The sequence below is a fragment of the Ovis canadensis genome, chromosome X (assembly GCF_042477335.2).
Source record: "Ovis canadensis isolate MfBH-ARS-UI-01 breed Bighorn chromosome X, ARS-UI_OviCan_v2, whole genome shotgun sequence".
Lineage (NCBI taxonomy): Eukaryota > Metazoa > Chordata > Mammalia > Artiodactyla > Bovidae > Ovis > Ovis canadensis.
The window spans coordinates 134,263,113-134,287,876 of NC_091727.1; the positions used below are offsets into that span (position 1 = coordinate 134,263,113).

At 42.8% G+C, this 24,764-nt stretch overlaps 1 protein-coding gene across 1 annotated transcript; it reads left to right on the forward strand.

The window, feature by feature from the left end:
- The first annotated feature begins 14,149 nt into the window (after positions 1 to 14,149).
- Positions 14,150 to 24,764, forward strand: LOC138930876 (uncharacterized). The gene is made up of 4 exons (XM_070291266.1): positions 14,150 to 14,235; positions 15,106 to 15,766; positions 17,008 to 17,182; positions 24,381 to 24,764. Exons 1-2 carry the CDS (start codon positions 14,150 to 14,152, stop codon positions 15,740 to 15,742), a joined length of 723 nt encoding a protein of 240 aa, XP_070147367.1. The 3' UTR covers positions 15,743 to 15,766; positions 17,008 to 17,182; positions 24,381 to 24,764.

Genomic DNA, 24,764 nt, shown 5'->3' on the forward strand with positions numbered 1-24,764 from the left:
TGTTCAGTCCCCCATCCCAGAAGATCCCACATGCCACTGAGCAGCTAAGCCCATGTGCCACAACTATTGAGCTTTCATTGAGTCAGTGATGCTATCTAACCATCTCATCCTCTGATGTCCACTTCTCCTCCTGCCCTCAGCTTTTCCCAGCATCAGGATCTTGTCCAGTGAGTCAGCTCTTCGCATCAGGTGGCCAAAGTATTGGAGCTTTAGCTTCAGCATTGGTCCTTTCAGTGAATATTCAGGGTTGATTTCCTTTTGGATTGACTGGTTTGATCACCTTGCTGTCCAAGGGACTGGGAATCATCACAATCTGAAACCCTGACATGAGTCAGTGCTCACCCTACTTTATGGTGCAACTCTCACATCCGCATGAGACTACTGGAAAAACCACAGCTTTGACTAGACGGACCTTTGTCGGCAAAGTGATGTGTCTGATTTTCAGTGTGCTGTCTAGGTTTCTCACAGCTTTTCTTCCAAGGAGCAAGCGTCTTTTAATTTCATGGCTGCTGTCACCATCTGCAGTATTTTGGAGCCCAAGAAAATAAACTCTGTCGTTGCTTCCACTTTTTTTCCCATCTATTTGCCGCGAAGGGATGGGACCAGATGCCGTGATCTTAGTTTTTCTGGGTTTTAAGCCGGCGTTTTCACTCTGCTCTTTCACTTTCATCAAGGGGCTCTTTGGTTCCTCTTTGCTTTCTGCCGTTAAAGTGGTATCATCTGCCTATGTGAGATAGTTGGTATTTCTCCCGGTGTTCTTGATTCCAGCTTGTGTTATATCCAGCCTAGCATTTCACATGATGTACTCTGCATAAAAGTTATATTAAACCAGGATGACAATATACAGCCTTGTACGGCATTCACAATTTTTACAAGTCCGTTGTTCCTTGTCAGGTTCTAACTGTTGCTTCTTGACCCACATACAGGTTTCACAGGAGACAGGTAAGGTGGTCTGGTATTCCCATCGCTTCTTAACAACTTTCCACACTTTATTGTGATCCACACAGTCAAAGGCTTTCATTTTTCAATGTATTTTAATTGAAGTGTGATTGATTTACAATGTTATATTCAGTTCAGTTCAGTTCAGTCGCTCAATCGTGTTCAACTCTTTGCGACCCCAGGAATTGCAGCACACCAGGCCTCCCTATCCGTCACCAACTCCTGGAGTTCACTCAAACCCACATCCATCGAGTCGGTGAGGCCATCCAGCCATCTCATCCTCTGTCGTCCCCTTTTCCTCCTGCCCCCAATCCCTCCCAGCATCAGAGTCTTTTCCAATGAGTCAACTCTTCGCATGAGGTGGCCAAAGTTCTGGAGTTTCAGCTTCCTTCCAAAGAACACCCAGGGCTGATCTCCTTCAGAATGGACTTGGTGGATCTCCTTGCAGTCCATGGGACTCTCAAGAGTCTTCTCCAACACCACAGTTCAAACACATCAATTCTTCGGTGCTCAGCTTTCTTCACAGTCTAACTCTCACATCCATACATGACCACAGGAAAAACCATAGCCTTGACTAGACGGACCTGTGTTGGCAAAGTAATGTCTCTGCTTTTCAATATGCTGTCTAGGTTGGTGATAACTTTTCTTCCAAGGAGTAAGCGTCTTTTAATTTCATGGCTGCAAACACCATCTGCAGTGATTTTGGAGGCCCAAAAAATAAAGGCTGACACTGTTTCCCCATCTATTTGCCGTGAAGTGATGGGACCAGATGCCATGATCTTCGTTTTCTGAATGTTGAGCTTTAAGCATATACTTTTTCATAGTCTTTTCCATTATGGTTTATTACAGAATATTGACTATAGTTCCCTGTGCTATACAGTAGGACCCTGTTGGTTATATATTTCATATTTAGTAGTTTATATCTGCTAATCCCAACCTCTCAATTAACCCCTTCTCTACCCCCTTACCCCTTTGGTAACCATAAGTTTGTTTTTTATGTCCGTGAGTGTTTCTCTTTTGTAAATATGTTCACTTGTAACATATTTTGATTCCACATATAAGTGAAATCCTATGATGTTCGTCTTTGTCTGACTTACTTCACTTGGTATGATAATCTCTCGGTCCATCCATGTTGCTGATAAATGGCCTCCTTATATTTAATTCTTCTATGGCTGCGTAGTATTCTGTTGTATATGTGTACCACGTCTCCTTTCTCCATTCACCTGTCGATGGACATTTAGGTTGCTTCCTCGTCTTGGCCCTTGGAAATAGTGCTGCTGTGAACGTTGGCGTGCATGTATCTTTTTGAATTAGAGTTTTCTCTGGGTATATGCCCAGGAGTGGGTTTGATGGGTCATATGGTGTGTTCTTGCTAAGTCACTTCACTTCAGTCGTGTCCAGTTCTGTGCAGACAACAATGTTGTGTTGGTTTCTGCCATACATCAACATGAATCAGCCATAGGCATACCTGTGTGACCTCCCTCTCGAAACTCCCTCTCAACTCCCACCCCATCTCATCCCTCTAGGTTGTCACAGAGCACAAAGTTGAGCTCCCTGTGTTATACAGCAACTTCACATTAGCTATTTATATTTTTCTAGATTCCATATATATGCGTCAATGAACGATATTTGTTTTTCTCTTTCTGATTACTTCACTCTGTATGTATAACAAGCTCTAGGTAGGAGGTCTGGTTTGAGAGTTCGCGCTCTGTAACTGCCACACCTGTCCAAAGACCCCAGGTCCTGCCTCTGCAGGGCAGCTCATCCCATGAGTTTAAACACAGGGAATCGGAAAGTGTTTCTGTGTAGAGTGTATGTTTGCAGTTTGCTTAAAGTTCAGCTGAACTAATACTTACACATACACTCACACACACCCACACAGTGCTCCAGATAAGTTTCTGAGTCATAGAAGGTTTGTGTCTGTACACAGTTTTTACACAGATTTTATCTTTAGGTCTCCCAATTCTTACAAAAATTGTTAAGGCTATTTTAAAATCTTTCAGGTAGAAAAACTGGCTTACGTAAGAGTCATGTTCCACCTGGTACTCAGGCAAAGGTGTTGCGTGTGCCCGAGGCTGGGATATTCAACAAGTATATGGAGAAGGATGCTTTTTACCTAAACTCTGAGTTTTCTAGGTGGCCATGTGAGAAAGAAGAGAAGTCATTATGTGTATGAAATTTTCAATACCCAAATTAGTAAAATATGTAAACTTAATTAAAATCTGTCAATGGTTCCCTATTTACTATATAAACATCAGTACAGCTCCTAACAAAGGTCTCAATTTTAGTTTTTGTGTTTTTGAAAGTGGGTGTTATTGATGTTATTACAGTCATTTCCGTGTTTATTTTGTTACAAAAGGCACAGTGTTTGCATTCTCTCTCAGGGTATACGTGGCGTAAGACATAGATGCTAGGGAAGTTAAAGTTGTCTAAATATATGAGTTCAAAATTCTATAATGTGTCCTATGTTTCTGGGTCAGTGCCAACCCCATTTTGCCTTTTCAACTGTCTCCCTATTAAGCTCTGCCTGTAGAGATTTCCAGAGAAAGGCAAGAAGTCTGAAGGAAGGAGAATCCACTATGTATTATCACTGCTCCTGCTTCCTCTCGGTTTCACCCCCATAAAGGCAAAAATATTTTTTCAGATGAATTTTTAAGAAGAATTCTACTTTATGCCACATAAATATTTATGATATATAGTACATTATATTGAACATATACTGTATACATATATAATATATTAAAGATGTATTGTATTACATATAATATATTGTGTTATGTATATATTTCTAGAGTGGGTTGTCATTTCCTTCTCCAGGGGATATTCCTGACCCTGGGATCAAACTCAGGTCTCCTGCATTGCAGGCAGATTCTTCACCATCTGAACCACCAGGGAAGCCCCATATATATATGTATATATGTATATGTGTATATTATATACACACATATATATGTATATATGTATATGTGTATATTATGCACACATATACATATATATGCATATAATATTTTCTTTATCCTTTCATCTGCCACAAACACTTAGGTTGTCTTCAGCCTCGACTATTGCAAATAATGCTGCAACGAGCATATAAGAGCAGAGCAGAAATCATGTCCTTTGGATATATTTTCAGGAGTGGGATTGCTGGATGATCTGATAATTCTATTTTATGCCATGTAAGTATTTATGATATAGTATATTGAACATATACTGTATCTATATATAATATATTAAATATACATTGTATTACATTCCCACCAACGGAGCAGAAGGGTTCCCTTTTCACTACAACCTTGCCAACACTTGCTATTTCTTGTCCTTTTGATAATAGCCGTTGTAACAGATGTGATGTCTTTTTTCACATTTTATTTTATATTGGAGTATAGTTGATTAACAATGTCATGATAGTTTCAGGTGTACAATAAAGTGATTTGTTAAACATGTATTAATGGATGTAACTGTTATTGTTCAAATTCTTTTCCCATTTAGGTTGTTACATGATATGATCAGAAGATTTCTTTTTGGGGGGCCATGCCACGAAGCTTGTGGGATCTTAGTTCCCTGACCAGGGGCCCAACCCATGCACCCCTGCAGTGGAAGTGTGGAGTCCTAACCACTGGGCCACCACGGACATCCTCCATGTATCATTTTATTGATTGAGAATTTCTCTTTTGCTGTTGAGTTGACCGAGTTCCTTATATATTTGGCATATGAACCCCTTAACAGATACATGCCTTGCAAATATTTTCCTCTGCTCCATAGGTAAGTTGCCTTTTCATTTTGTTGATTGTTTCCTTTGCTGTGTAGAATTTTTTTTAGTTTGATGTAATTCACCTGTTTATTTTTGCTTTAATTGCCTTTGTTTTGGGGTCAATTAAAAAAATTCTTTGTCAAAACCTATGTTACAGTGCTTACCCCAGTATTTTCTTCTCGGAGTTTTACAGTTTCAGGCCTTATGTTTAATCTTTATACATTTTCAATTGACTTGGGGATATGGTGTAAGATAATAGGCTATCCATTCCTCATGGTGTTTTCTCGATTGTTGTTTTCCTTGCTTGCAGGGGGTCTTCCCAACCCAGGGACCCAACACACATCTCCTGCAAGTCTGCTGCATGGCAGGGGAATTCTTTGCTGCTGAGCTACCAGGAAACACTCATTGCATGTTCTTGGAGCTCTTGTCAAATAGGTGAGCATATATGTGTGGGTTTGGCCTTCCCAAGTGGCACTAGTGGTAAGACACAGGTTGGACCCCTGGGTTGGGAAGATCCCCTCGAGGAGGGCACTCCACTATTCTTGCCTGGAAAATCCCATGGACAGAGGAGCCTGGTGGGCTATTGCCCATAGGCTTGCAAAGAGTTGGACATGACTGAAGCCACTTAGCATGCACGCCCGCACATGTGGGTGTATTTCTGGAATCTATATGTTGTTTCAAAGATCTGTGTATCTATTCTTATGCCAGAACCATACTGTTTTGATTACTATATCTTTGTGATATAATGAAACCAGGAAGCACGATGCCTCCAGGAAGTAATTTGTGGAGTGGCTCATCAAAGGGTAAAAACAATCAGTTATAAGCTAAATAAATTCTAGGGACCTAACGTACAGCATGTTGAATATAAATTTAAGACATTGTATGGTATCGGAGACTTGATGAGGGAGTAGATCTTAGTTTTATCCCACACCCCACCTCCTAAAATCCTTTCACTATGTGAGGTAATCTGTGTATTAATTAGCCTGTGGTAATCATTTAACAATGTATGCATACATCACATCACATTGTTCAACTTAAATATACAAATTTTATTTATAACTTATACTGCAACAAAGTAGGAGGGGATGGGAGGAATGCATATCTTGTTCACACTGAAAAATTGATACAGGGACTACCCCTGTGGCTCAGTGATAAAGAATCCACCTGCCAATTCAGAGGACCTGGGTTTGATCCCAGGTCCAGGAAGATCCCACATACTGTGGAGCAATTAAACCGGTGTGTCGCAACTGCTGAGTCCGAGCCCTAGAGCCCATGTTCTGCAATAATAGAAGCCATTGTAATGAGAAGCCCTTCCACTGCAACCAGACAGTAGCCCCTGCTCTTCACAACTAGAGAAAAGCCTGTGCAGCAAAATAGACCCAGCATAGCTTACAAAAATAAATGCTAAAAAAAAAAATAAAATAAAAAATAAATGCTAAAAGTAGTCCTTCAGGCTGAGGTGAAACAACAGTGGGCACCTGTTTGGAGGAATGTGAAGAAATAAACCACAAGGGCCAAGGTAACTGCACAGATAAATGCAAAAGCCAGTATTCCTGCACTTTGGGTTTATAACTCCTCTTTTCAAAAAATACGTGTTTATTAATGGCCACATTGGGTCTTCATTGCAACACGGTCTTCATTGCATTGTGAGGGCTTCTCTCCAGTTGTTGCACACGGGCTGTCTGCAGTGCTGCTGCTGCTAAGTCGCTTCAGTCGTGTCCGACTCTGTGAGACCCCATAGATGGCAGTCCACCAGGCTCCTCTGTCCACGGGATTCTCCAGGCAAGAATATTGGAGTAGGTTGCCATTTCCTTCTCCAGATCTCTGCAATACCAACAGATACAACTTTTCAGTGAAAAGGCAGATTGGCAAAGAGGATTAACAATAAATGTAACCTCGTATATGTTATCTGTTAATATAAGAGTCTTGTCTTAGATCCAAAAAGAGTTTGAAAACAAAAGGGTAGAAAATGGTATCCATGCAAATCGTCCCAAAGTGGGAGGTGCAGTGGCTATACTGGCAGTAGATGAAATAGATTTTATTTTATTTTTTTTTTATTTTTAGTTTTTTATTTTTTAAATTTTAAAATCTTTAATTCTTACATGCATTCCCAAACATGAACCCCCCTCCCACCTCCCTCCCCATAACATCTTTCTGGGTCATCCCCATGCACCAGCCCCAAGCATGCTGCATCCTGCGTCAGACATAGAATGAAATAGATTTTAACAGGACTTTTTTTTCCAGAGAATAGCAACAGATTTCTATATTAATAAAAAATCGGTACACAAAGATGTATGAGTTATATATCCATAAGGTCCCAGCAGCCTCCCAGAACATATGAAACATAAAGTGACAGAACTGAATAGAGTACATAGTTCTAAATAATCCTTGGAGACTTCAACACTCCGTTTTCAATGAGGGACATGCACATAGACAGAAGACCAATAATGAGACCAAGGATAAGAAGAGCTAGTCCTCACTAACACCTGTAGGGCACACAGCCAAGAAAAGCAAATGTATTTGGAAAGCAACACAGGGAAGCCACAAGGCTTCCCTTGTGGCTCACCTGGTAAAGAATCCTGCTGCAATGCGGGAGACCTGGGTTTGATCCCTGGGTTGGGAAGATCCCTTGGAGAAAGGAAAGGCTACCCACTCCAGTATTCTGGCTTGGAGAATTTCAAGGACTGTATAGTCCGCGGAGGAGAAAAGAGTTGGACAAGACTGAGTGGCTTTCACTTGGAAAGCAACAGCAAAGGAGACAGGAAAGTTTGCTACCCTTGCTTCAAATGGGCACACTTGAGAAGCAACCAGGGTGACTGCCCCATGATCCACCCCCTACTGCACCCCATGATCCATCTTCAGTGACCACCCTACCACACTGGATTTCTTATCCCCAAAGAATCTAGGCCGGCCCCTGAAAAGTGGGAAGCAAAAGCGGAACAGTTAAGAAGCTGTGTCATCAGCATCCCCTGTCACTATCGGCTGAACACTCCCTAGACTTCCACTCTCTGGATTCATTGATGATCCCCAGCCTCAGACTGCGTCCTTGGAGGTGCCAGGCAAAGGGGGAAAACAGCCCACCTCGGGCCAGGATGCAGTCCATTCACCACAGTTCCCTCCTGAGGCACTAGAACAACAAGTTAGGGTGGGAAGAGACGGCCGACGTCGAGAGGCAACAGAACAGGCACAAGCCAAAGCACAATCCAGGCACGTTTGGCAGCTCCAGCCCAGGTCACCGTCACCTTAAACTAACACAGCTTTTAGTTAGCAAAAGAGAAGCGAGTTAAAGCTGTTCAGGCTTCCCGGGTCGTGGTTGGGCCATCCTGTGGTGACACCAAAAGTTCTGTTTATCTCCCATCTACCCTACTAATGAAGGAGGGATTCCCCTACCCCAAGAAGTGTGAGATGGCCAAGCACACGACCCTGGACAGTTGGACAGCTGTTTGTGAGTCTCAGGTACTCACAGCCTGGGTGGACAGCACGGAATGCCATGCAGGACAATGGGGGGTGTGGCTCTGGAGTAGAGTTAAGCAGCAGGGACTGTGAGAAATAGATGTTGTAGTAACAAGAGGGTGGGGCACACCAGGGTTCCCAGACGAGGAGATCGTTGTCCTGTAGGAATCACTGCACTGCCTGGCAGGGAAGTAAAGCTTGGTGGCTGGAAGAATGGGCAGAGTGCAGCTAGTCTGGCGGATAGGAGAGAATCAGCCGGGTGGGGTAGTTTTCCCACAGGGAGGGGGACATTGCAGGTGAGAGCAGGAGAAAGCACAGTTGGGCCAGTGGGGTATTTGAGGCTCAAAGGTGTCAAGGCAGCTTAGAAAATTTGAGGTCTTAATATACCGATGGGAAGCCTATGTACAAAGGTCTACAAATGAAAAGCAATCCTTTTCAAAATGCCAGTGACCTATTTTGCAGAAAACAAAACAAAACAAAACAAAACAAGCTGGCCCTAGAATTGATGTGGAATTGCAAGAGAACAGGAATAGTTAAGACAATCTTGAAAAAGAAAGTTGGAGGAGTCCCCCACCCTGTATCAGAACTTACCATGGGAACAGTAATGGAGACAGTGTGGTACTGAGATAATGATAGACACACAGATCAATGGACTAGAACAGCGAGTCCAGATAAACCCAGACACCTCCCTCAGTTGATTTTCTGCAGGGATGTCAGATCATTTCCTGGTGAGAAGTGCAAGTCTTGTCCCCAGAATGGTACGAGGACAGCAGGATATCCACGTGCAATAGAACGAAGTTGGACTCCTACATTTCACCAAATACAGACATTAAAGTGATCCTCTGTACAGCACATAGCATTCAGCCACAAGAAGGAAGGAGGTCCCACATGAAACTCAAAATCATTATGTCAAGTGAGAGAGGCCAGACAAAAAAGGTCACTTACTGTACAGTTTCATTTGTCGCAACTATCCGGAAAGGTAAGACCGTAGAGACAGAGAGCAGACCATTGGTTTTCAGAGCTTGGTTGCAGTGAGGGGGAAGTGGAGATGGACTGATTACAGGGCATGGGGTTTCCTTTTGGAGGGATGATCTATTTGGACTCAACAGAGGGGATGGCTGAGCTACACTGTGCATGAACTAGATGCCTGGAAAGTATACCCTTTAAAAAGGTGACATGTACCACAATAGCATACCAATATTTTTTAAAGATAACAAGTGCTTATTGGCTTAGACGTCTACAAATAGATTGGGAATTGACTTCAACATCTGCTAAAATGCATCCTTTAGGAAAAATTTTGACCTTAATACTGGGGCACAAAATAGAGGAAACTTGAGGATAACACTAAATTTTTAACAGATGTCCCTATAGTGTTAAGGGAGCTACTGAAGTTAGCCAATAGGTATATTTGCCTTAACCATCTTATCACTGCGGTGTTTCCATTCTCCAGACCATAGCAGCCACTGTCGTAAAATATCCTACGGTGGGCATAGGCACTCTGACATATAGCTCATAAAGTTAAATTATAAATGGGCTTGGCAACATGGGACCAGATGGAGTGTCCTCACTGAAAACATTGATTATGAGTTAAGGTAAAATAAAACCAGGCTGATATAAAGCGAGAAACCCATATTACATATGTTCTATGTAGGGAAGGGGTAATTATCCCCACTGTTTTTCAATTCACTTCTCCACTATGCCCTGTTTTTGAGCCATGGAAAACGAATGGTGCCTCTGGATGGATTACCCCAGGCTTTTTTTCTTAATATATATGTATTTCTTGAAGTCTAGTTGACTTACAGTGTTTTAGGTGCAGAGCAAGCTGATTCAGTTATACACATATATTATTTTTCAAATTATTTTCTTTTATAGGTTACACAAGACATTGACTATAGTGCCCTGTGCTATATAGTAAACCTTTGTTGCATGTCTATTTTTTCAATTAGAAATCTATTATTGCATTCATACTAAGTGAAACAAGTGGAATCAAAATATAACAAATTTTTTAAGCAAACACTCATAAGTTTTCTAAAATAGATTTACATACTATGTATATGTGTGTGTGTGTATAGCTTTAGCAAGCTTGCTAAAGTCTTGAGAAAGACTATCAGAAAGAGAGATAGAAAAATTGGGAAACATAAAGTAAATGAAGTGGGGGCACTGAATATGAAATAGAAAGAGTGAAACAAACTAGATAAAAGTAAAAGATCATCGTATAGTCCAGCTGTTTTTAAACATGGTAGCTCATTGGAAACATATCTGTAGCTTTGGATTTAAAAAAAAAAGCTATTGCCTGGGCATTTGTATTTTTAAAAAAATCCAAGAAAATTCTGGATTTTGAAAAGTGATTATAGGTTTTTCTATTAAACAGTAGTTTTGGTGATATCAGTTCAGTTCAGTTCAGTCGCTCAGTCGTGTCCACCTCTTTGTGACCCCATGGACTGCAGCACCCCAGGCTTCCCTGTCCATCACCGACTCCCTGAGCTTGCTCAAACTCATGTTCATCGAGTCGGTGATGCCATCCAACCACCTCATCCTCTGTCTTCCCCTTCTCCCCCTGCCTTCAATTTTTCCCAGCATCAGGGTCTTTCCCAAGAAGTCAGTTCTTCACATCAGGTGGCGAAAATATTGGAGTTTCAGCTTCAGCATCAGTCCTTCCAGTGAATATTCAGGACTGATTTCCCTTAGGACTGACTGGTTTGATCTCCTTGCAGTCCAAGGGACTCTCAAGAGTCTTCTCCAACACCACAGTGCAAAAGCATCAGTTCTCATCCTGAACCCCCCTCCCACCTCCATCCCCATACCCCTGTGGCAGATTCATGTTGATGTATGGCAAAACCAATACAATGTTGTAAAGTAATTAGCCTCCAGTTAAAATAAATAAATTTATATTTTTTAAAAAAGCATCAGTTCTTTGGCGCTCAGCTTTCTTTATGGTCCAACTCTCACATCCGTATATGATTACTGGAAGAACCATAGCTTTGACGAGACAGACCTTTGTCGGCAAAGGCATGTCTGCTTTTTAATATGCTGCCTAGGTTGGTCATAGCTCTTCTTCCAAGGAGCAAGCGTCTTTAATTTCATGGCTGCAGCCACCATCTGCAGTGATTTTGGAGCCCAGGAAACCAAAGTCTGTCACTGTTTCTATTGCTTCCTCATCTATTTGCCATGAAGTGATGGGACCGGATGCCATGATCTTTGGTTTTTGAATGTTGAGTTTTAAGCCAACTTTTAAACTCTCCTCTTTGACTTTCATCAAGCAGCTCTTTGGTTCCTCTTCACTTTCTGCCATAAGGGTGGTGTCATCTGCATATCTGAGGTTATTGATATTTCTCCCAGCAATCTTGCTTCCAGCTTGTGCTTCATGCAGCCCGGCATTTCGAGTGATATACTCTGCTTCCCTCAGTGGCTCAGTGGTAAAGAATCTGCCTGCCAGTGCAGGAGATGCAAGAGGCCTGGGTTCGGTCCCTGCGCCGGGAAGTTCCCCTGGAGAAAGCAATGGCAACCCGCTCTGATATTCTTGCCTGGGAAAATCCCATGGGCAGAGGAGCCTGGCAGGCTACAGTCCATGGGGTCACAAAAGAGTCGGGCACGACTTAGTGACTAAACAACAACTCTGCATAGAAGTTAAATAAGCAGGGTGACAATATACAGCCTTGACATACTCCTTTCCCAATTTGGAACCAGTCTGTTCCATGTCCGGTTCTAACTTCTTGACCTGCACACAGATTTCTCAGGAGGCAGGGCAGGTGGTCTGGTATTCCCATCTCTTGAAGAATTCTCCACAGTTTGTTGTGATCCACACAGCCAAAGGCTTTTGTGTGGTCAATAAAGTAGAAGTAGATGTTTTTTAGGAACTCTCCTGCTTTCCTATGATCCCAAGGATGTTGACAATTTGATCTCTGGTTCCTCTGCCTTTTTTTGGTGATATAGAATTCTATTATTTTTCTGTTGACCTATCATGACACAATGGTATTAAGTGTCTAATAGTTACATCCCCACAATGGTAGAAGATGTTTATCAGTTTTCACAATCAATAGCCAGACAAAAAAATAAAAGGTAATTACAATTGCAAGCCACAATTGGAGCATGATTAATCTAACAATATAAAATGATTACATACAATTTGGGAGTTAAGCAGAGTGATGGGGTAAGTGGAAGTGCATGCACGCATACGTTTTCATCCACCCAGCCAGTCTATGTCTTTTGGTTGGTACATTGTACCCATTTACATTTAAGGTAATTATCGATGTATATGATCCTATTGCCATTTTCTTAATAGCTTTGGGTTTATTTTCTGTAGGTCTTTTCATTCTCTTAACTTCTGCTTGTGCGGAAAGCTTTTGATGTCTCCATCAGATCTGAATGAGAATCTTGCAAGGTAGTGTATTCTTGATTGGAGTTTCTTCCTTTTCATCACGTTAAATATATCATGCCTTTCCCTTCTGGCTTGTAGAGTTTCTGTTGACAAATCAGCTGATAACCTGATGGGGGTTCCCTCATGTGTTATTTGTCATTTTCCCCTTGTGCTTTTAATATTTTATCTTTGTTTTTAATTTTTGTCAGTTTGATTACTAGGTGTATTGGTGGATACAGTCTCCAATATACCTCCTTGGGTTTATCCTCCTTGGATAAACCTCCTTGGGTTTATCCTGCCTGGGACTCTCTGCCCTTCCTGGACTTGGTTGACCATTTCGTTTCCCATGTTAGGGAAGTTTTCAGCTATTTTTGCCTCAGATATTTTCTTGAGCCCTTTCTCTCTGTCTCTTCTCCTTATGGGACCCCTTTGGTGCATTTAAAGTTGTCCCAGAAGTTTCTTATGCTCTCTTCTTCTTCTTTCTTTTTTTTTTTTTTTTTTGGCATTTGTTTTCTATATTCTCTTTCGCAGCAGTGATTTCCGCCATTCTGTCCTCCAGGTCCCTTATCCATTCTTCCGCCTCAGTTATTCTGCTATTGACTTCTTCTAGTGTTCTGTTCATCTCAGTTTGTTCTTTAGTTCTTCTAGGTCTCAGGTAAACAATTCTTGCATCTTCTCCATTGTTTTTCTTCTTGCTTCTTCTGCATGCCCTCTGGTGGATGAGGCTAAGAGGCTTCTGTAAGCTTTCTGATGGGAAGGACAGGGTGGGGAAGACTGGGTCTTGTTTTGGTGGGCAGGGCCTTGGTCAGTAAATCTTTAATTCAATTGTCTGCAAATGGGAGAGGTTGTACTCCCTTCTTGTTAGTGTTTTGGCCTGAGGCATCCCAGGGCTGGGATCTATGGGCTCTGTGGTAGGGTTAATGGCAAGTCTGAGAGGACTTACATCAAGGGGGACCTTCCAGGACTGCTGCTGCCAGTGTCCCCGTTCCTGCCATGAGCCCTTGCTGACCCAGGCCTCCACAGGTGACCCTCCAACAGTAGCAGGTAGTTTTGCATCAGTCTCCTCTGGGGTCACTGCTCCTTTCCCTTGAGTCATGGTGCGTGCAAGATTTTGTTTGTGCCCTCCAAGAGTGGAGTCTCTGCTTCCTCTAGTCCTGTGGAAGTGCTGTAATCAAAGCCTGCTGGCCTTCAAGGTCAGATTCCCTGGGGATTCCCAGCTCCTTTATCAAATTCCCAGGTTGGGAAGCCCGATGTGGGGCTCAGAACTTTCACAACAGAGAGAGAACTTCTTTTATTTATTTATTTATTTATTTTTATTTTACTTTACAATACTGTATTGGTTTTACCATACATCAACATGAATCTGCCACGGGTGTACATGAGTTCCCAATCCTGAAATCCCTCCCACCTCCCACCCCATACCATCCCTCTGGGTCATCCCAGTGCACCAGCCTCAAGCATCCTGTATCCTGCATCAAACCTAGACTGGACTTCTTGAGTATCATTGTTCTCCAGTTTGTGGGTTGCCCAGCCGGTGGGTACGGGATTTGATTTTATCGTGATTGCACCCTTCCTACCATCTCATTGTAGCTTCTCCTTTGTCTTTGGACGTGGGGTATCTCCTTTTGGTAGGTTCCAGCATCCTCCTGTCGATGGTTGTTCAACAGGTAGTTGCAATTCTGGTGCTCTCACAGGAGGAGATGAGCACATATCCTTCTACTCCCCCGTCATCTGGGGTGTGAGCTGGCTAAGCAATTCAAAATATGAATTTGGGAGGGAGTGTGTGTAACTGTTTAGTGCAGCGCAGGTGCTTAGTGCAGTCTTGAAATAAGTCACTCTCTCTTCATGTCATGGAGCCTTGAAGTGAATTGGGGGAGCCCTGATGAAACAAGGTTCAGTCCAATTTTTACTGCTTCTTCCACTCTCCATTCTCATCAGCATCCATATCAACTCTGCATGCTCTTACTAAGCAGCTTTCGCAACATTAAAACCACCAACTTCTCTTTCTGTCTCTCACAGGAGGTTCTAAACAGTTGCTGATATTTGATCTATACACCTTTGCTTTTTCTTTCTTTTTTTTTTAAAAAAGTGTATCTCTGCTGGTGTGAGTTGTCCCAGCCTGGCAACTGGGCACCACATCCAGGTTCCCATACACCAGGGCACCCCACCCTCCCAATTCGGACACTGTAGTTTTGCTTTTGCAATGACGGAATGAAAAGGAAGGGACTCCTGTGAGTTTCAAGTGTGACCTGGGCCTGTCAGGCCTCCAGGGAAGCTGAGGGCCTTGACCACTCATTGGATGGCGATCATGCCAATCCTTGACTCCTGGCAAATGAGCTTAGAGCTGGCGCTGGAGGAAGTGGTCCCCGGTTGACCTTCAAGCTCCACCTACCGTCGCCAGCCCTTCAGGGTCTTTCGTGCCTGTCCACCGCCATCTCAGCCTTGGTCTTGGTGGGCGGGTCTGCGGGCTGCCCCCTTGCCGTCCCTGTCACGGGGCCCACACCAGCAACTTCAAAGACACCTGTTCCCCGTGCAGCTGACGTCTCTGCCGCCCCCACCCCCACCCTACCGTCCGCGCTGCCAAGGGCGTCTCCTCCGCGACTCTCAGCTCGGCAGCTGCCATCTTCCCCGCGGACATCACTGCAGGCCCATCACGGTCTGGCACAGTCTCCCCTGCCTTGACTGCCACAGAGGAGCACGACTGGATCCCAGGTGGCCTGGACAGGGCTGGCGGCGGGGCGGGCCGTGACCCCAGTCCCCTTGGGGTCCCGGCGCCGGCTTGGGAGGGGACGGATGGGGTTGAGGAGGCCGCAGTCCTTCTGCCCTCCCTGAGGGTGCCAGGAGCCCTTCGCAGGGGACACGGTGGACCACAGGCCACAGTGGAAGAGGAGTGTGATATAGAGCCGTTAGAGGAGGAGGAGTCTGAGTTCGAGCTGGAGGACCTGGGGGAGGAGGAGCACTTGGAGGACACGGAGTACCTGTTGGACGAGGTCGAGGAGGAGGAGACACTAGTGGATGAGGAGAGTGAGCAGGGAGGCGCAGCAGTGGTTGCAGGCGACGGGGACCCCTTGGAGCAGTTTGTGTCTGTGTTCTGGGCTCTGGTCCACTCCCTTCTACACAGTTTCTCCTACGATGACCATGGCCTGATCTGGCCCCTGGCCCCTGCCCGATGGTCAGGCACAGCTCCTGGCCTCCCACAGGCCCTGCAAAGTGTCCTGCGCCTCCGCAGGAGTAGGAAGACCTGAGAGAGGGAGGCGAGGCCTCGCAGGGTGAGTACCAAGCAGAGGGCGCCCCACCCTGGGAGCCTCAGGGTCCCAGGGTCCAGAGGTCTGCATCCCAGAAGTCAGAGAAATCAGCGGTGGAGGCTCTTGGGGAGGGTGGTGCCCTGGTTATTGCCTCTGAGTCCTGGGAGGCTGGGGCCTGTGGTTCCGGCAGGGCCGAGGTGGGCAAGTGGCAGCCAGGCCCTCAGGCCCTTGCAGACCCTGTGGGGGCATCGGACTCAAAGGCAGGCTGCACTCAGCACTGGCCTCTAGCGGTTAAGCAGCGGGTCAAAGCTCTCAAAATCATGTATAATATCATCTACGAAATGGATCGCCAGTCTAGGTTTGATGCAGGATACAGGATTCTTGGGGCTGGTGCACTGGGATGACCCAGAGAGATGCTATGGGGAGGGAGGTGGGAGGAGGGTTCAGGATTGGGAACTCATGTACTCCCGTGGCGGATTCATGTTGATGTATGGCAAAACCAATACAGTATTATAAAGGAAAATAAAAGGAAAAAAAAAAAACAGATGGACAGAAAGAAAAAAAAATACATCCAGGCATAATTTGCACAAGTGGAAGCCTAATTCTATAAAGACCTTTATGGTCTTGAGAAAAAGTATGCTTCCTTCTGCCAGCCTCTGTTTGATAAGAGAGCTGACATCATCAGTGCAGTTCATGAGCCCACAGAAGGTGAATGTTAGTGGCCAGTACCTGTTCCAGAAGGAGCCTTGGGAGGAGATGCAAAGAGCACCTGAAGGGAAGGGGAAACAAAGGGCATCCCTCACTTCTGGTTGAGGGCATTTAAACAGCTAAAGATTCTCGGTGGCATGATCTGGGAAAATGATGAACTTGTACTGGACCACCTGAAAGATGTAAAAATAAAAATTCTCAGGGGTCCAGGAACCAATGAGCATCACAGTAGAATTTCTTTTTGAGTGAAAGGAATACTTTGCAATAAAGTTCTGACAACAACATACCAAATGCAATCAGAGCGAGATGATTCTGATCCCTTCTTCTCCAAAGAGCCAGAAATAATCAGCAGCACAGGGTGTGAGATCTACTGGAAAGATGGTAAAGACCTCACCCTGAAAACCCTGAGGCTACAGAAATGTGAGGGCCCTGAAGGTGTCACACCAACCTCTGGGAAACTGCCCAGCTATTCTTTCTTCACCTACTTCTCCTCCTGGGGGGTAGAGTACTGGATGTGGCTACTGATTATAAATTGGGTTTTATTTTTTTCCGTGAAGTTCCGGTCCCAACGTCTGTATTATACTTTACAAAAGAAGCGAGTGATTATCAGTATGAAGATTCTGATGAGGAGGTCCAAGAAGCTGAAGGTGGGGAGGAGGACAGCGATGAAAAACCAGAAGAAGGACCTGAAAAAGACCTGGACCCAGCAGAGGACAGCCCCAGAGAACCCCGGTATCTGTGTGCAGCTCTGAGTATCACCCAGCCACCATTCCTGGCATACATTTTTAAATTTTCTCCCCAAAGTAAATAATAATTAAAGCTGGGTTAAAGCCGAGTTTCAAAACAGCTGAATGTTAATAATACTTTGTGTGCTAGATAGAATAGAACACAGCATGTTCTGAAATGTACTTCATTCACAGCTACAGGTCCCTTGAGCTGTAGCTGTAAGGCTTCCCCACGTGGGAAATTTTTGAGACCTGGTAGCAGGGACCACTGTTTGTCTGGAACGCAGTTAACCAGAACAAGTGACTAAAGGTGACTGGAACGTACACTAGCTGGGCCTTCACCACTGAGCTACAGAAATAGGGTCTTTTGTCCTAACCGGGAGGAAGCAAATGCCTTTGAGATTGTGACTATTGACAAAGATGTACTAAGTGAAAAATGTTCATGTGGGAGCACATTTAATGACTAATACCTATTTGTTCAGTTGTAAGTTTTTCTAGTTCATTGGACAGTCAGAAGGAAAGCACATTAGTCATGGTGAGATTGTTGTTCATCGCTGAATTGGTCATTCAGTTCAGTACAGTTCAGTCGCTCAGCCGAGTCCGACTCTTTGCAACCCCATGAACTGCAGCACGCCAGGCCTCCCTGTCCATCACCGAATTGGTCATTAAGTCAACTTATATCTTGCCTATCCCTTCCTCTCTTTTTTGCTTTGCTTTTCCCTGTCTTCTCTTCCTTTTATGGATGGGCAAACTAAGAGTCTGGGAGTTTAAGAGTGTGATTGATGGAGAGAGCACAGGCTTGTAAGGTGGAAAGACTTATTAGATAAGTCTCTCTCAAGAAAAAGCAACAACAACAAAGCAGGCATTTTGGTGTTTGGCGAGTGGGAGAGGACGTTAGTATGAGGGGTGAGGGATTGATGACATATCCAAAGGTCTGTGTTGAGAGAGGTAAATGTGGTAATTTCTCTTTTGACTGAGCAGGCATACATAGGACTGACTATTTCCTTAGATTTAGAAAGTCACTGTTGCATGTTACTGGTTTACAATATTTTTTAATTAATTTATATATTTTACTTGGAGGCCAGTTACTTTACAATATTGTGGTGGTTTTTGCCATACATCAACATGAATCAGCCATGGGTGTACATGTGCCCCACCATCCTGAACCCCGCTCCCACCTCCCTCCCCACCCCATCCCTTCGAGTTGTCCCAGAGCACCTGCTTTGGGTGCCCTGCTTCATGCATCAAACTTGCACTGGTCATCTATTTCACATATAGTAATATACATGTTTCAGTGCTATTCTCTCATATCGTCCCACCCTCGCCTTCTCCCGCATGGTCCAAAAGTCTGTTCTTTGCATCGGTGTCTCTGCTGTCTTGCATATAAGGTTGCCGTTACCGTCTTTCTAAATTCCATATATATGCGTTAATATACTGTATTGGTGTTTCTCTTTCTGACTTACTTCACTCTGTATAATAGGCTCCAGTTTCACCCACTTCATTAGAACTGACTGAAACGCCTTCTTTTTTTTATAGCTGAGCAATAGTCCGTCGTGTATAGGTACCACAACTTCCTTATCCATTCATCTGCTAGTGGACATCCAGGTTGCTTCCATGTCCTAGCTATTGTAAACAGTGTTGCAGTGAACACTGGGGTACATGTGTCTCTTTCAGCTGTGGTTTCCTCGGTGTGTATGCCCAGCAGCGGGATTGCTGGGTTGTATGGCAGTTCTATTTCCAGTTTTTTTTTTTTTTTTTTTTTTTTTAAGGAATCTCCACTCTGTTCTCCATAGTGGCTGTACTAGTTTGCATTCCCACCAACAGTGTAAGAGGGTTCCCTTTTTCTCCACACCCTCTCCAGCATTTATTGTTTGTAGACTTTTTGATGGCAGCCATTCTGACTGGCGTGAGATGGTACCTCATTGTGGTTTTGATTTGCATTTCTCTGATCATGAGGGATGTTAAGCATCTTATCATGTGTTTGTTAGCCATCTGTATGTCTTCTTTGGAGAAATGTCTGTTTAGTTCTTTGGCCCATTTTTGGATTGGGTCGTTTATTTTTCTGGAATTGAGCTGCAGGTGCTGCTTGTATATTTTGGAGATTAACTCTTTGTCAGTTGCTTCGTTTGCTATTATTTTCTCCCATTCTGAAGGCTCCCTTTTCACCCTGCTTATAGTTTCCTTCATTGTGCAAAAGCTTTTAAGTTTGACTATGTCCCATTTGTTTATTTTTGCTTTTATTTCCATTACTCTGGGAGGAGGGTCATAGAGGATCTTGCTGTGATTTATGTCAGAGAGTGTTCTGCCTATGGTTTCCTCTAAAAGTTTTATAGTTTCTGGTCTTAGGTTTAGATCTTTAATCCATTTTGAGTTTATTTTTGTGTACAGTGTTAAAAAGTTTTCTAGTTTCATTCTTTTACAGGTTTTCCCAGTTTTCCCAGCACCACTTGTTAAAGAGATTGTCTTTTCTCCATTGTATATTTTTGCCTCCTTCCGCAATGATAAGGTATCCATAGTTGCGTGGGTTTATCTCTGGGCTTTCTGTTTTGTTCCATGGATCTCTATTTCTGTCTTTGTGCCAGTACCATACTGTCTTGATGACTGTAGCTTTGTAGTGTAGTCTGAAGTCAGGCAGGTTGATTCCTCCAGTTCTATTCTTCTCTCTCCGGATTGCTTTGGCTATTCGAGGTTTTTTGTGTTTCCATACAAATTGTGAAATTATTTGTTCTAGTCCTGTGAAAAATACCGTTGGTAGCTTGATAGGGATTGCTTTGGGTAGTGTACCCATTTTCAGTATATTGACTCTTCCAATCCACGAACATGGTATATTTCTCCATCTATTTGTGTCATCTTTGATTTCTTTCATCAGTGTTTTATAGTTTTCCATGTGTGTCTTTTTTTTTCTTTAGGCAAATTTATTCCTAAGTATTTTATTCTTTTCATTGCAATGGTGAGTGGGATTGTTTCCTTAGTTTCTCTTTCTGTTTTCTCATTGTTAGTGTGTAGGAATGCAAGGGATTTCTGTGTGTTACTTTTATATCCTGCAACTTTACTATAGCCATGGATTAGCTCTAGTAACTTTCTGGTGATGTCTTTAGGGTTTTCTACGTAGAGGACCATGTCATCTGCAAACAGGGAGGGTTTTACTTCTTCTTTTCCCATCTGGATTCCTTTTATTTATTTTTCTTCTCTGATTGCTGTGGCTAGGACTTCCAAAACTATGCCGAATAGTAGTGGTGAGAGTGGGCACCCTTGTCTTCTTCCTGATTTTGGAGGAAATGCTTTCAATTCTTCACCATGGAGGATAATGTTTGCTGTGGGCTTGTCATATATGGCTTTTATTATGTTGAGGTATGTTCCTTCTGTGCCTGCTTTCTGGAGAGTTTTATCATAAATGGGTGCTGAATGTTGTCAAAGGCTTTCTCTGCATCTGTTGAGATAACCATATGTTTTTTTATCATTCAGTTTGTTCATATGGTGTATCCCATTGATTGATTTCTGAATATTGAAGAATCCTTGCATCCCTGGGATAAAGCCCACTTGGTCATGATGTGTGATCTTTTTAATATGTTGTTGGATTTGGTTTGCTAGAATTTTTGTTGAGGATTTTTGCATCTCTGTTCATCGGTGATAAATTGTCCTGTAGTTTTCTTTCTTTGTGGCATCTTTGTCTGGTTTTGATATTAGGGTGATGGTGGCCTCATAGAATGAGTTTGGCAGTTTACCTTCCTCTGCAATTTTCTGGAAGAGTTTGAGTAGGATAGGTGTTAGCTCTTCTCTAAGTTTTTGGTAGAATTCACCTGTGAAGCCACCTGGTCCTGGGCTTTTGTTTGTTGGAAGGTTTTTGTTTTTTTTTTTATTTTTTATTTTTTATTACAGCTTCAATTTCTGTGTTTGTGATGGGCCTGTTAAGATTTTCTATTTCTTCCTGGTTCAGTTTTGGAAAGTTACACATTTTTAAGAACTTGTCCATTTCTTCCAAGTTGTCCATTTTATTGGCATATAACTGCTCATAGTAGTCTCTTAGGACCTTTTGTATTTCTGTGTTGTCTGTTGTGATTTCTCCATTTTCGTTTCTAGGTTTATTGATTTGATTCTTCTCCCGTTTTTTCCTGATGAGATGGCTAATGGTTTGTCTATTTTATTTATCTTCTCGAAGAACCAGCTTGTAGTTTTGTTGATTTTTGCTACAGTCTCCTTTCTTTCTTTTTCAGTTATTTCTGCTCTCAGCTTTATGATCTCTTTCCTTCTACTAACTTTGGGGTGGTTCTTTCCCTCTTCTTCTACTTGCTTTAGCTGTAAAGTGAGGTTGTTGATTTGATGTCTCTCTTGGTTCTTGAGGTAGGCTTGTATTGCTATGAATCTCCCTCTTAGTACTGCTTTTTACTGAATCCCATAGGTCTTGGCTTGTCATGTTTTCATTTTCACTTCTTTCTATGCATATTTTGATTTCCTTTTTGATTTCTTCCATGATCTGTTGGTTATTCAGAAGCGTGTTGTCTAGCGTCCATATGATTGTATTTTTAATATTTTTTTCCCCTGTACTTGACATCTAATGTTATGGTCTGTGGTTAGAAAAGATGCTTGAAATGATTTCAGTTTTTGTTTTTTTTTTTTTAACCAAGGCTATATTTATGGCCCCGGATGTGATCTATCCTGGAGAATGTTCCGTGTACTCTTGAGAAAAAGGTGAATTCCATTGTTTTGGGGTGACATGCCCTATAGATATCAGTTAGCTCTAACTGGTCCATTGTATCATTTAGCACTTGTGTTTCCTTGCTAATTTTCTGTTTGGTTGATCTATCCATAAGTGTGTGGGGGGTATTAAAGTCCCCCACTATTACTGTGTTACTCTTAATTTCCCCTTTCATACTCTAGCATGTGCCTTCCGTATTGAGGTGCTCCTGTGTTGGGTGCATATATAATTGTTTTATCTTCTTTTTGGATTGATCTTTTGATCATTATGTAGTGTCCTTCTTTGTCTCTTATCATGGTCTTTATTTCAAATTCTGTTTTATCTGATATGAGTATTGCTCTCCTGCTTTCTTTTGGTCCCCATTTGCATGAAATATCGTTTTTCCAGCCCTTCAATTTCAGTCTGTATGTATCCCTAGGTTTGAGGTGAGTCTCTTGTAGACAGCATATATAGGGTTCTTGTTTTTTTAATCTAGTTGCCCAGTCTTTGTCTTTTGGTTGGAGCATTTAACACATTTACAGTTAAGGTAATTATTGATAAGTATGATCCTCTTGCCATTTACAGTTTGTGAGGGGGTGGTGGTTTGTTTTTAAACACATTTACTGTGTGTCCTGTCTAGAGAAGATCCTTTAGCATTTGTTGAAGAGCTGGTTTGGTGGTGCTGAATTCTCTCAGCTTTTGCTTGTCTGTAAAGCTTTTGATTTCTCCTTAATCTCTGAATGAGATCCTTGCTGGGTAGAGTAATCTTGGTTGTAGGTTTTTCTCTTTCATCACTTCAAGTATGTCCTGCCGTTCCTTTCTGGCCTGGAGAGTTTCTGTTGAAAGATCAGCCGTTATCCTTATGGGGATCCCCTTGTGTGTTTTTTGTTGCTTTTCTCTTGCTGCCTTTTTTTTTTTTTTCCTTTATTTTACTTTACAATACTGTATTGGTTTTGCCATACATTGACATGAATCCACCACGGGTGTACATGAGTTCCCAAACATGAACTCCCCTCCAACCTCCCACCACATATCATCTCTCCGTGCACCAGCCCCAAGCATCCTGTATCTTGCATCAAACGTAGACTGGCGATTCATTTCTTACATGGTAGTATACATGTTTCAATGCCATTCTCCCAAATCATCCCACCCTCTCCCTCTCCCTCAGAGTCCAAAAGTCCACTACACATCTGTGTCTCTTCTTGCTGCTTTTAATGTTTGATCTTTCTTAGTTTATTAATTTGTGTCTTGGGGTGTTTTGCCTTGCGTTTATCCTGTTTGGGACTCTCTGGGTTTCTTGGACGTGGGTGGCTGTTTCCTTCCCCACATTAGGGAAGTTTTTGACTATTATCTCCTCAAGTATTTTCTCATGCACTTTTTGTCTTCTTCTTCTGGGACACCTATGATTCAAATGCTGGGGCATTTAACTTTGTCCCAGAGGTCTCTGAGGTTGTTCTCATTTCTTTTAATTCTTTTTTTCTTTTTTCCTCTGTGCTTCATTTATTTCCACCATTCTGTCTTCCACCTCACCGATCTTCTCTCCTACCTCAGTTATTCTACTGTTGGTTCCCTTCAGAGTGCTTTTGATCTCAATTACTGCATTATTCATTACTGGTTGATTCTTCTTTATTTCTTCTAGGTCCTTAGTTAAACATTTCTTGCATTTTCTCGATCCTTGCCTCTAGTCTATGTATCTGTAGCTCCATTTTTTTTTCAAGATTTTGGATCATCTTTACTGTCCTTATTCTGAGTAACTTCAGGTTATCTCCTGCTCTTTGGTTTGGTTTGGTGGGTTTTTAGCATGTTCCTTTACCTGCTGAATATTTCTCTGCCTTTTCATTTTGTTTAGATTGCTGTGTTTGGGGTGCCCTTTCTGCAGGCTGGAAGTTCGTGGTTCCTCTTAATTGCGGAGTCTTCTCCCTGTGGGTGGGGTTGGACTAATGGCTTGTCAAGGTTTCCTGGTTGGGGGGAGCTTGTGTCTGTGTTCTGGTGGGTGGAACTGGATGTCTTCTCTCTGGAGTGCAATGAAGTGTCCAGTAGTGAGTTTTGGGGTGTCTATGGGTTTAGCATGGCTTTGGGCAGCCCATCTTTTAATGTTCAAGGTTGGGGCCTATTTTACTAGAGAATTATTGCGGTGTGTCCTGCACTGGATCTTGTTAGCTCTTGGGTGGAGCTTGGTTTCAGTGTAGGTGTGGAGACGTTTAGGTGAGCTCTTGTCTGTTAATGTTCTGTGGAACAGGAGTTCTCTGGTGTTCTAAAGTTTTGGAGTTAAGCCTCCTGCATCTGGCTTTCGGTCCCTGTCTTGCAGTAGCCTCAAGACTTCTCCATCCACACAGCATTGAAGAGAAAACCCCTAGGTTTATTGATGAAACAGTTCTCCACAGCCAGAAACACCCAGAGAGATTCACAGAGTTATACAGAGAAGAGAAGAGGAAGGAGGGAGATAGAGGTGATCAGAAGGAGAAAAGGGAGAGTCAGAAGGGGAGAGAACAATCCAGCCATTAATCTAATCCCTAAATGCTCTCCACAGCCTGGAACACCCAGAGAGATTCACAGAGTTATATACAGAAGAGAAGAGGGAGGAAGGCGATAGAGGTGACCTAAAGGAGAAAAGGGAGAGAGCAGTCAAGCCAGTCATCAGATCCGTAAGTGAAAATTGATTCTGAAGATTAGATTCTTACAGGTACAAAACTGATAACAAATATCAAAAAGCAAAGATTAGAAACCTGGAAGAGAGTTTAGACTCTCAAAAATAAAATGTAAAAAATGCAAAACATAATCAATCACAGTAATCAAAAACTATGGAATTTGTTTTCTAAAAAATAGAGGTTTGGCAGGGGGAAACGTAATAGTAGGCTATAAAAATGAAAGTTAAAGGAGTAATAAAGAACTAAATTAACAAAAAAACTAAAAA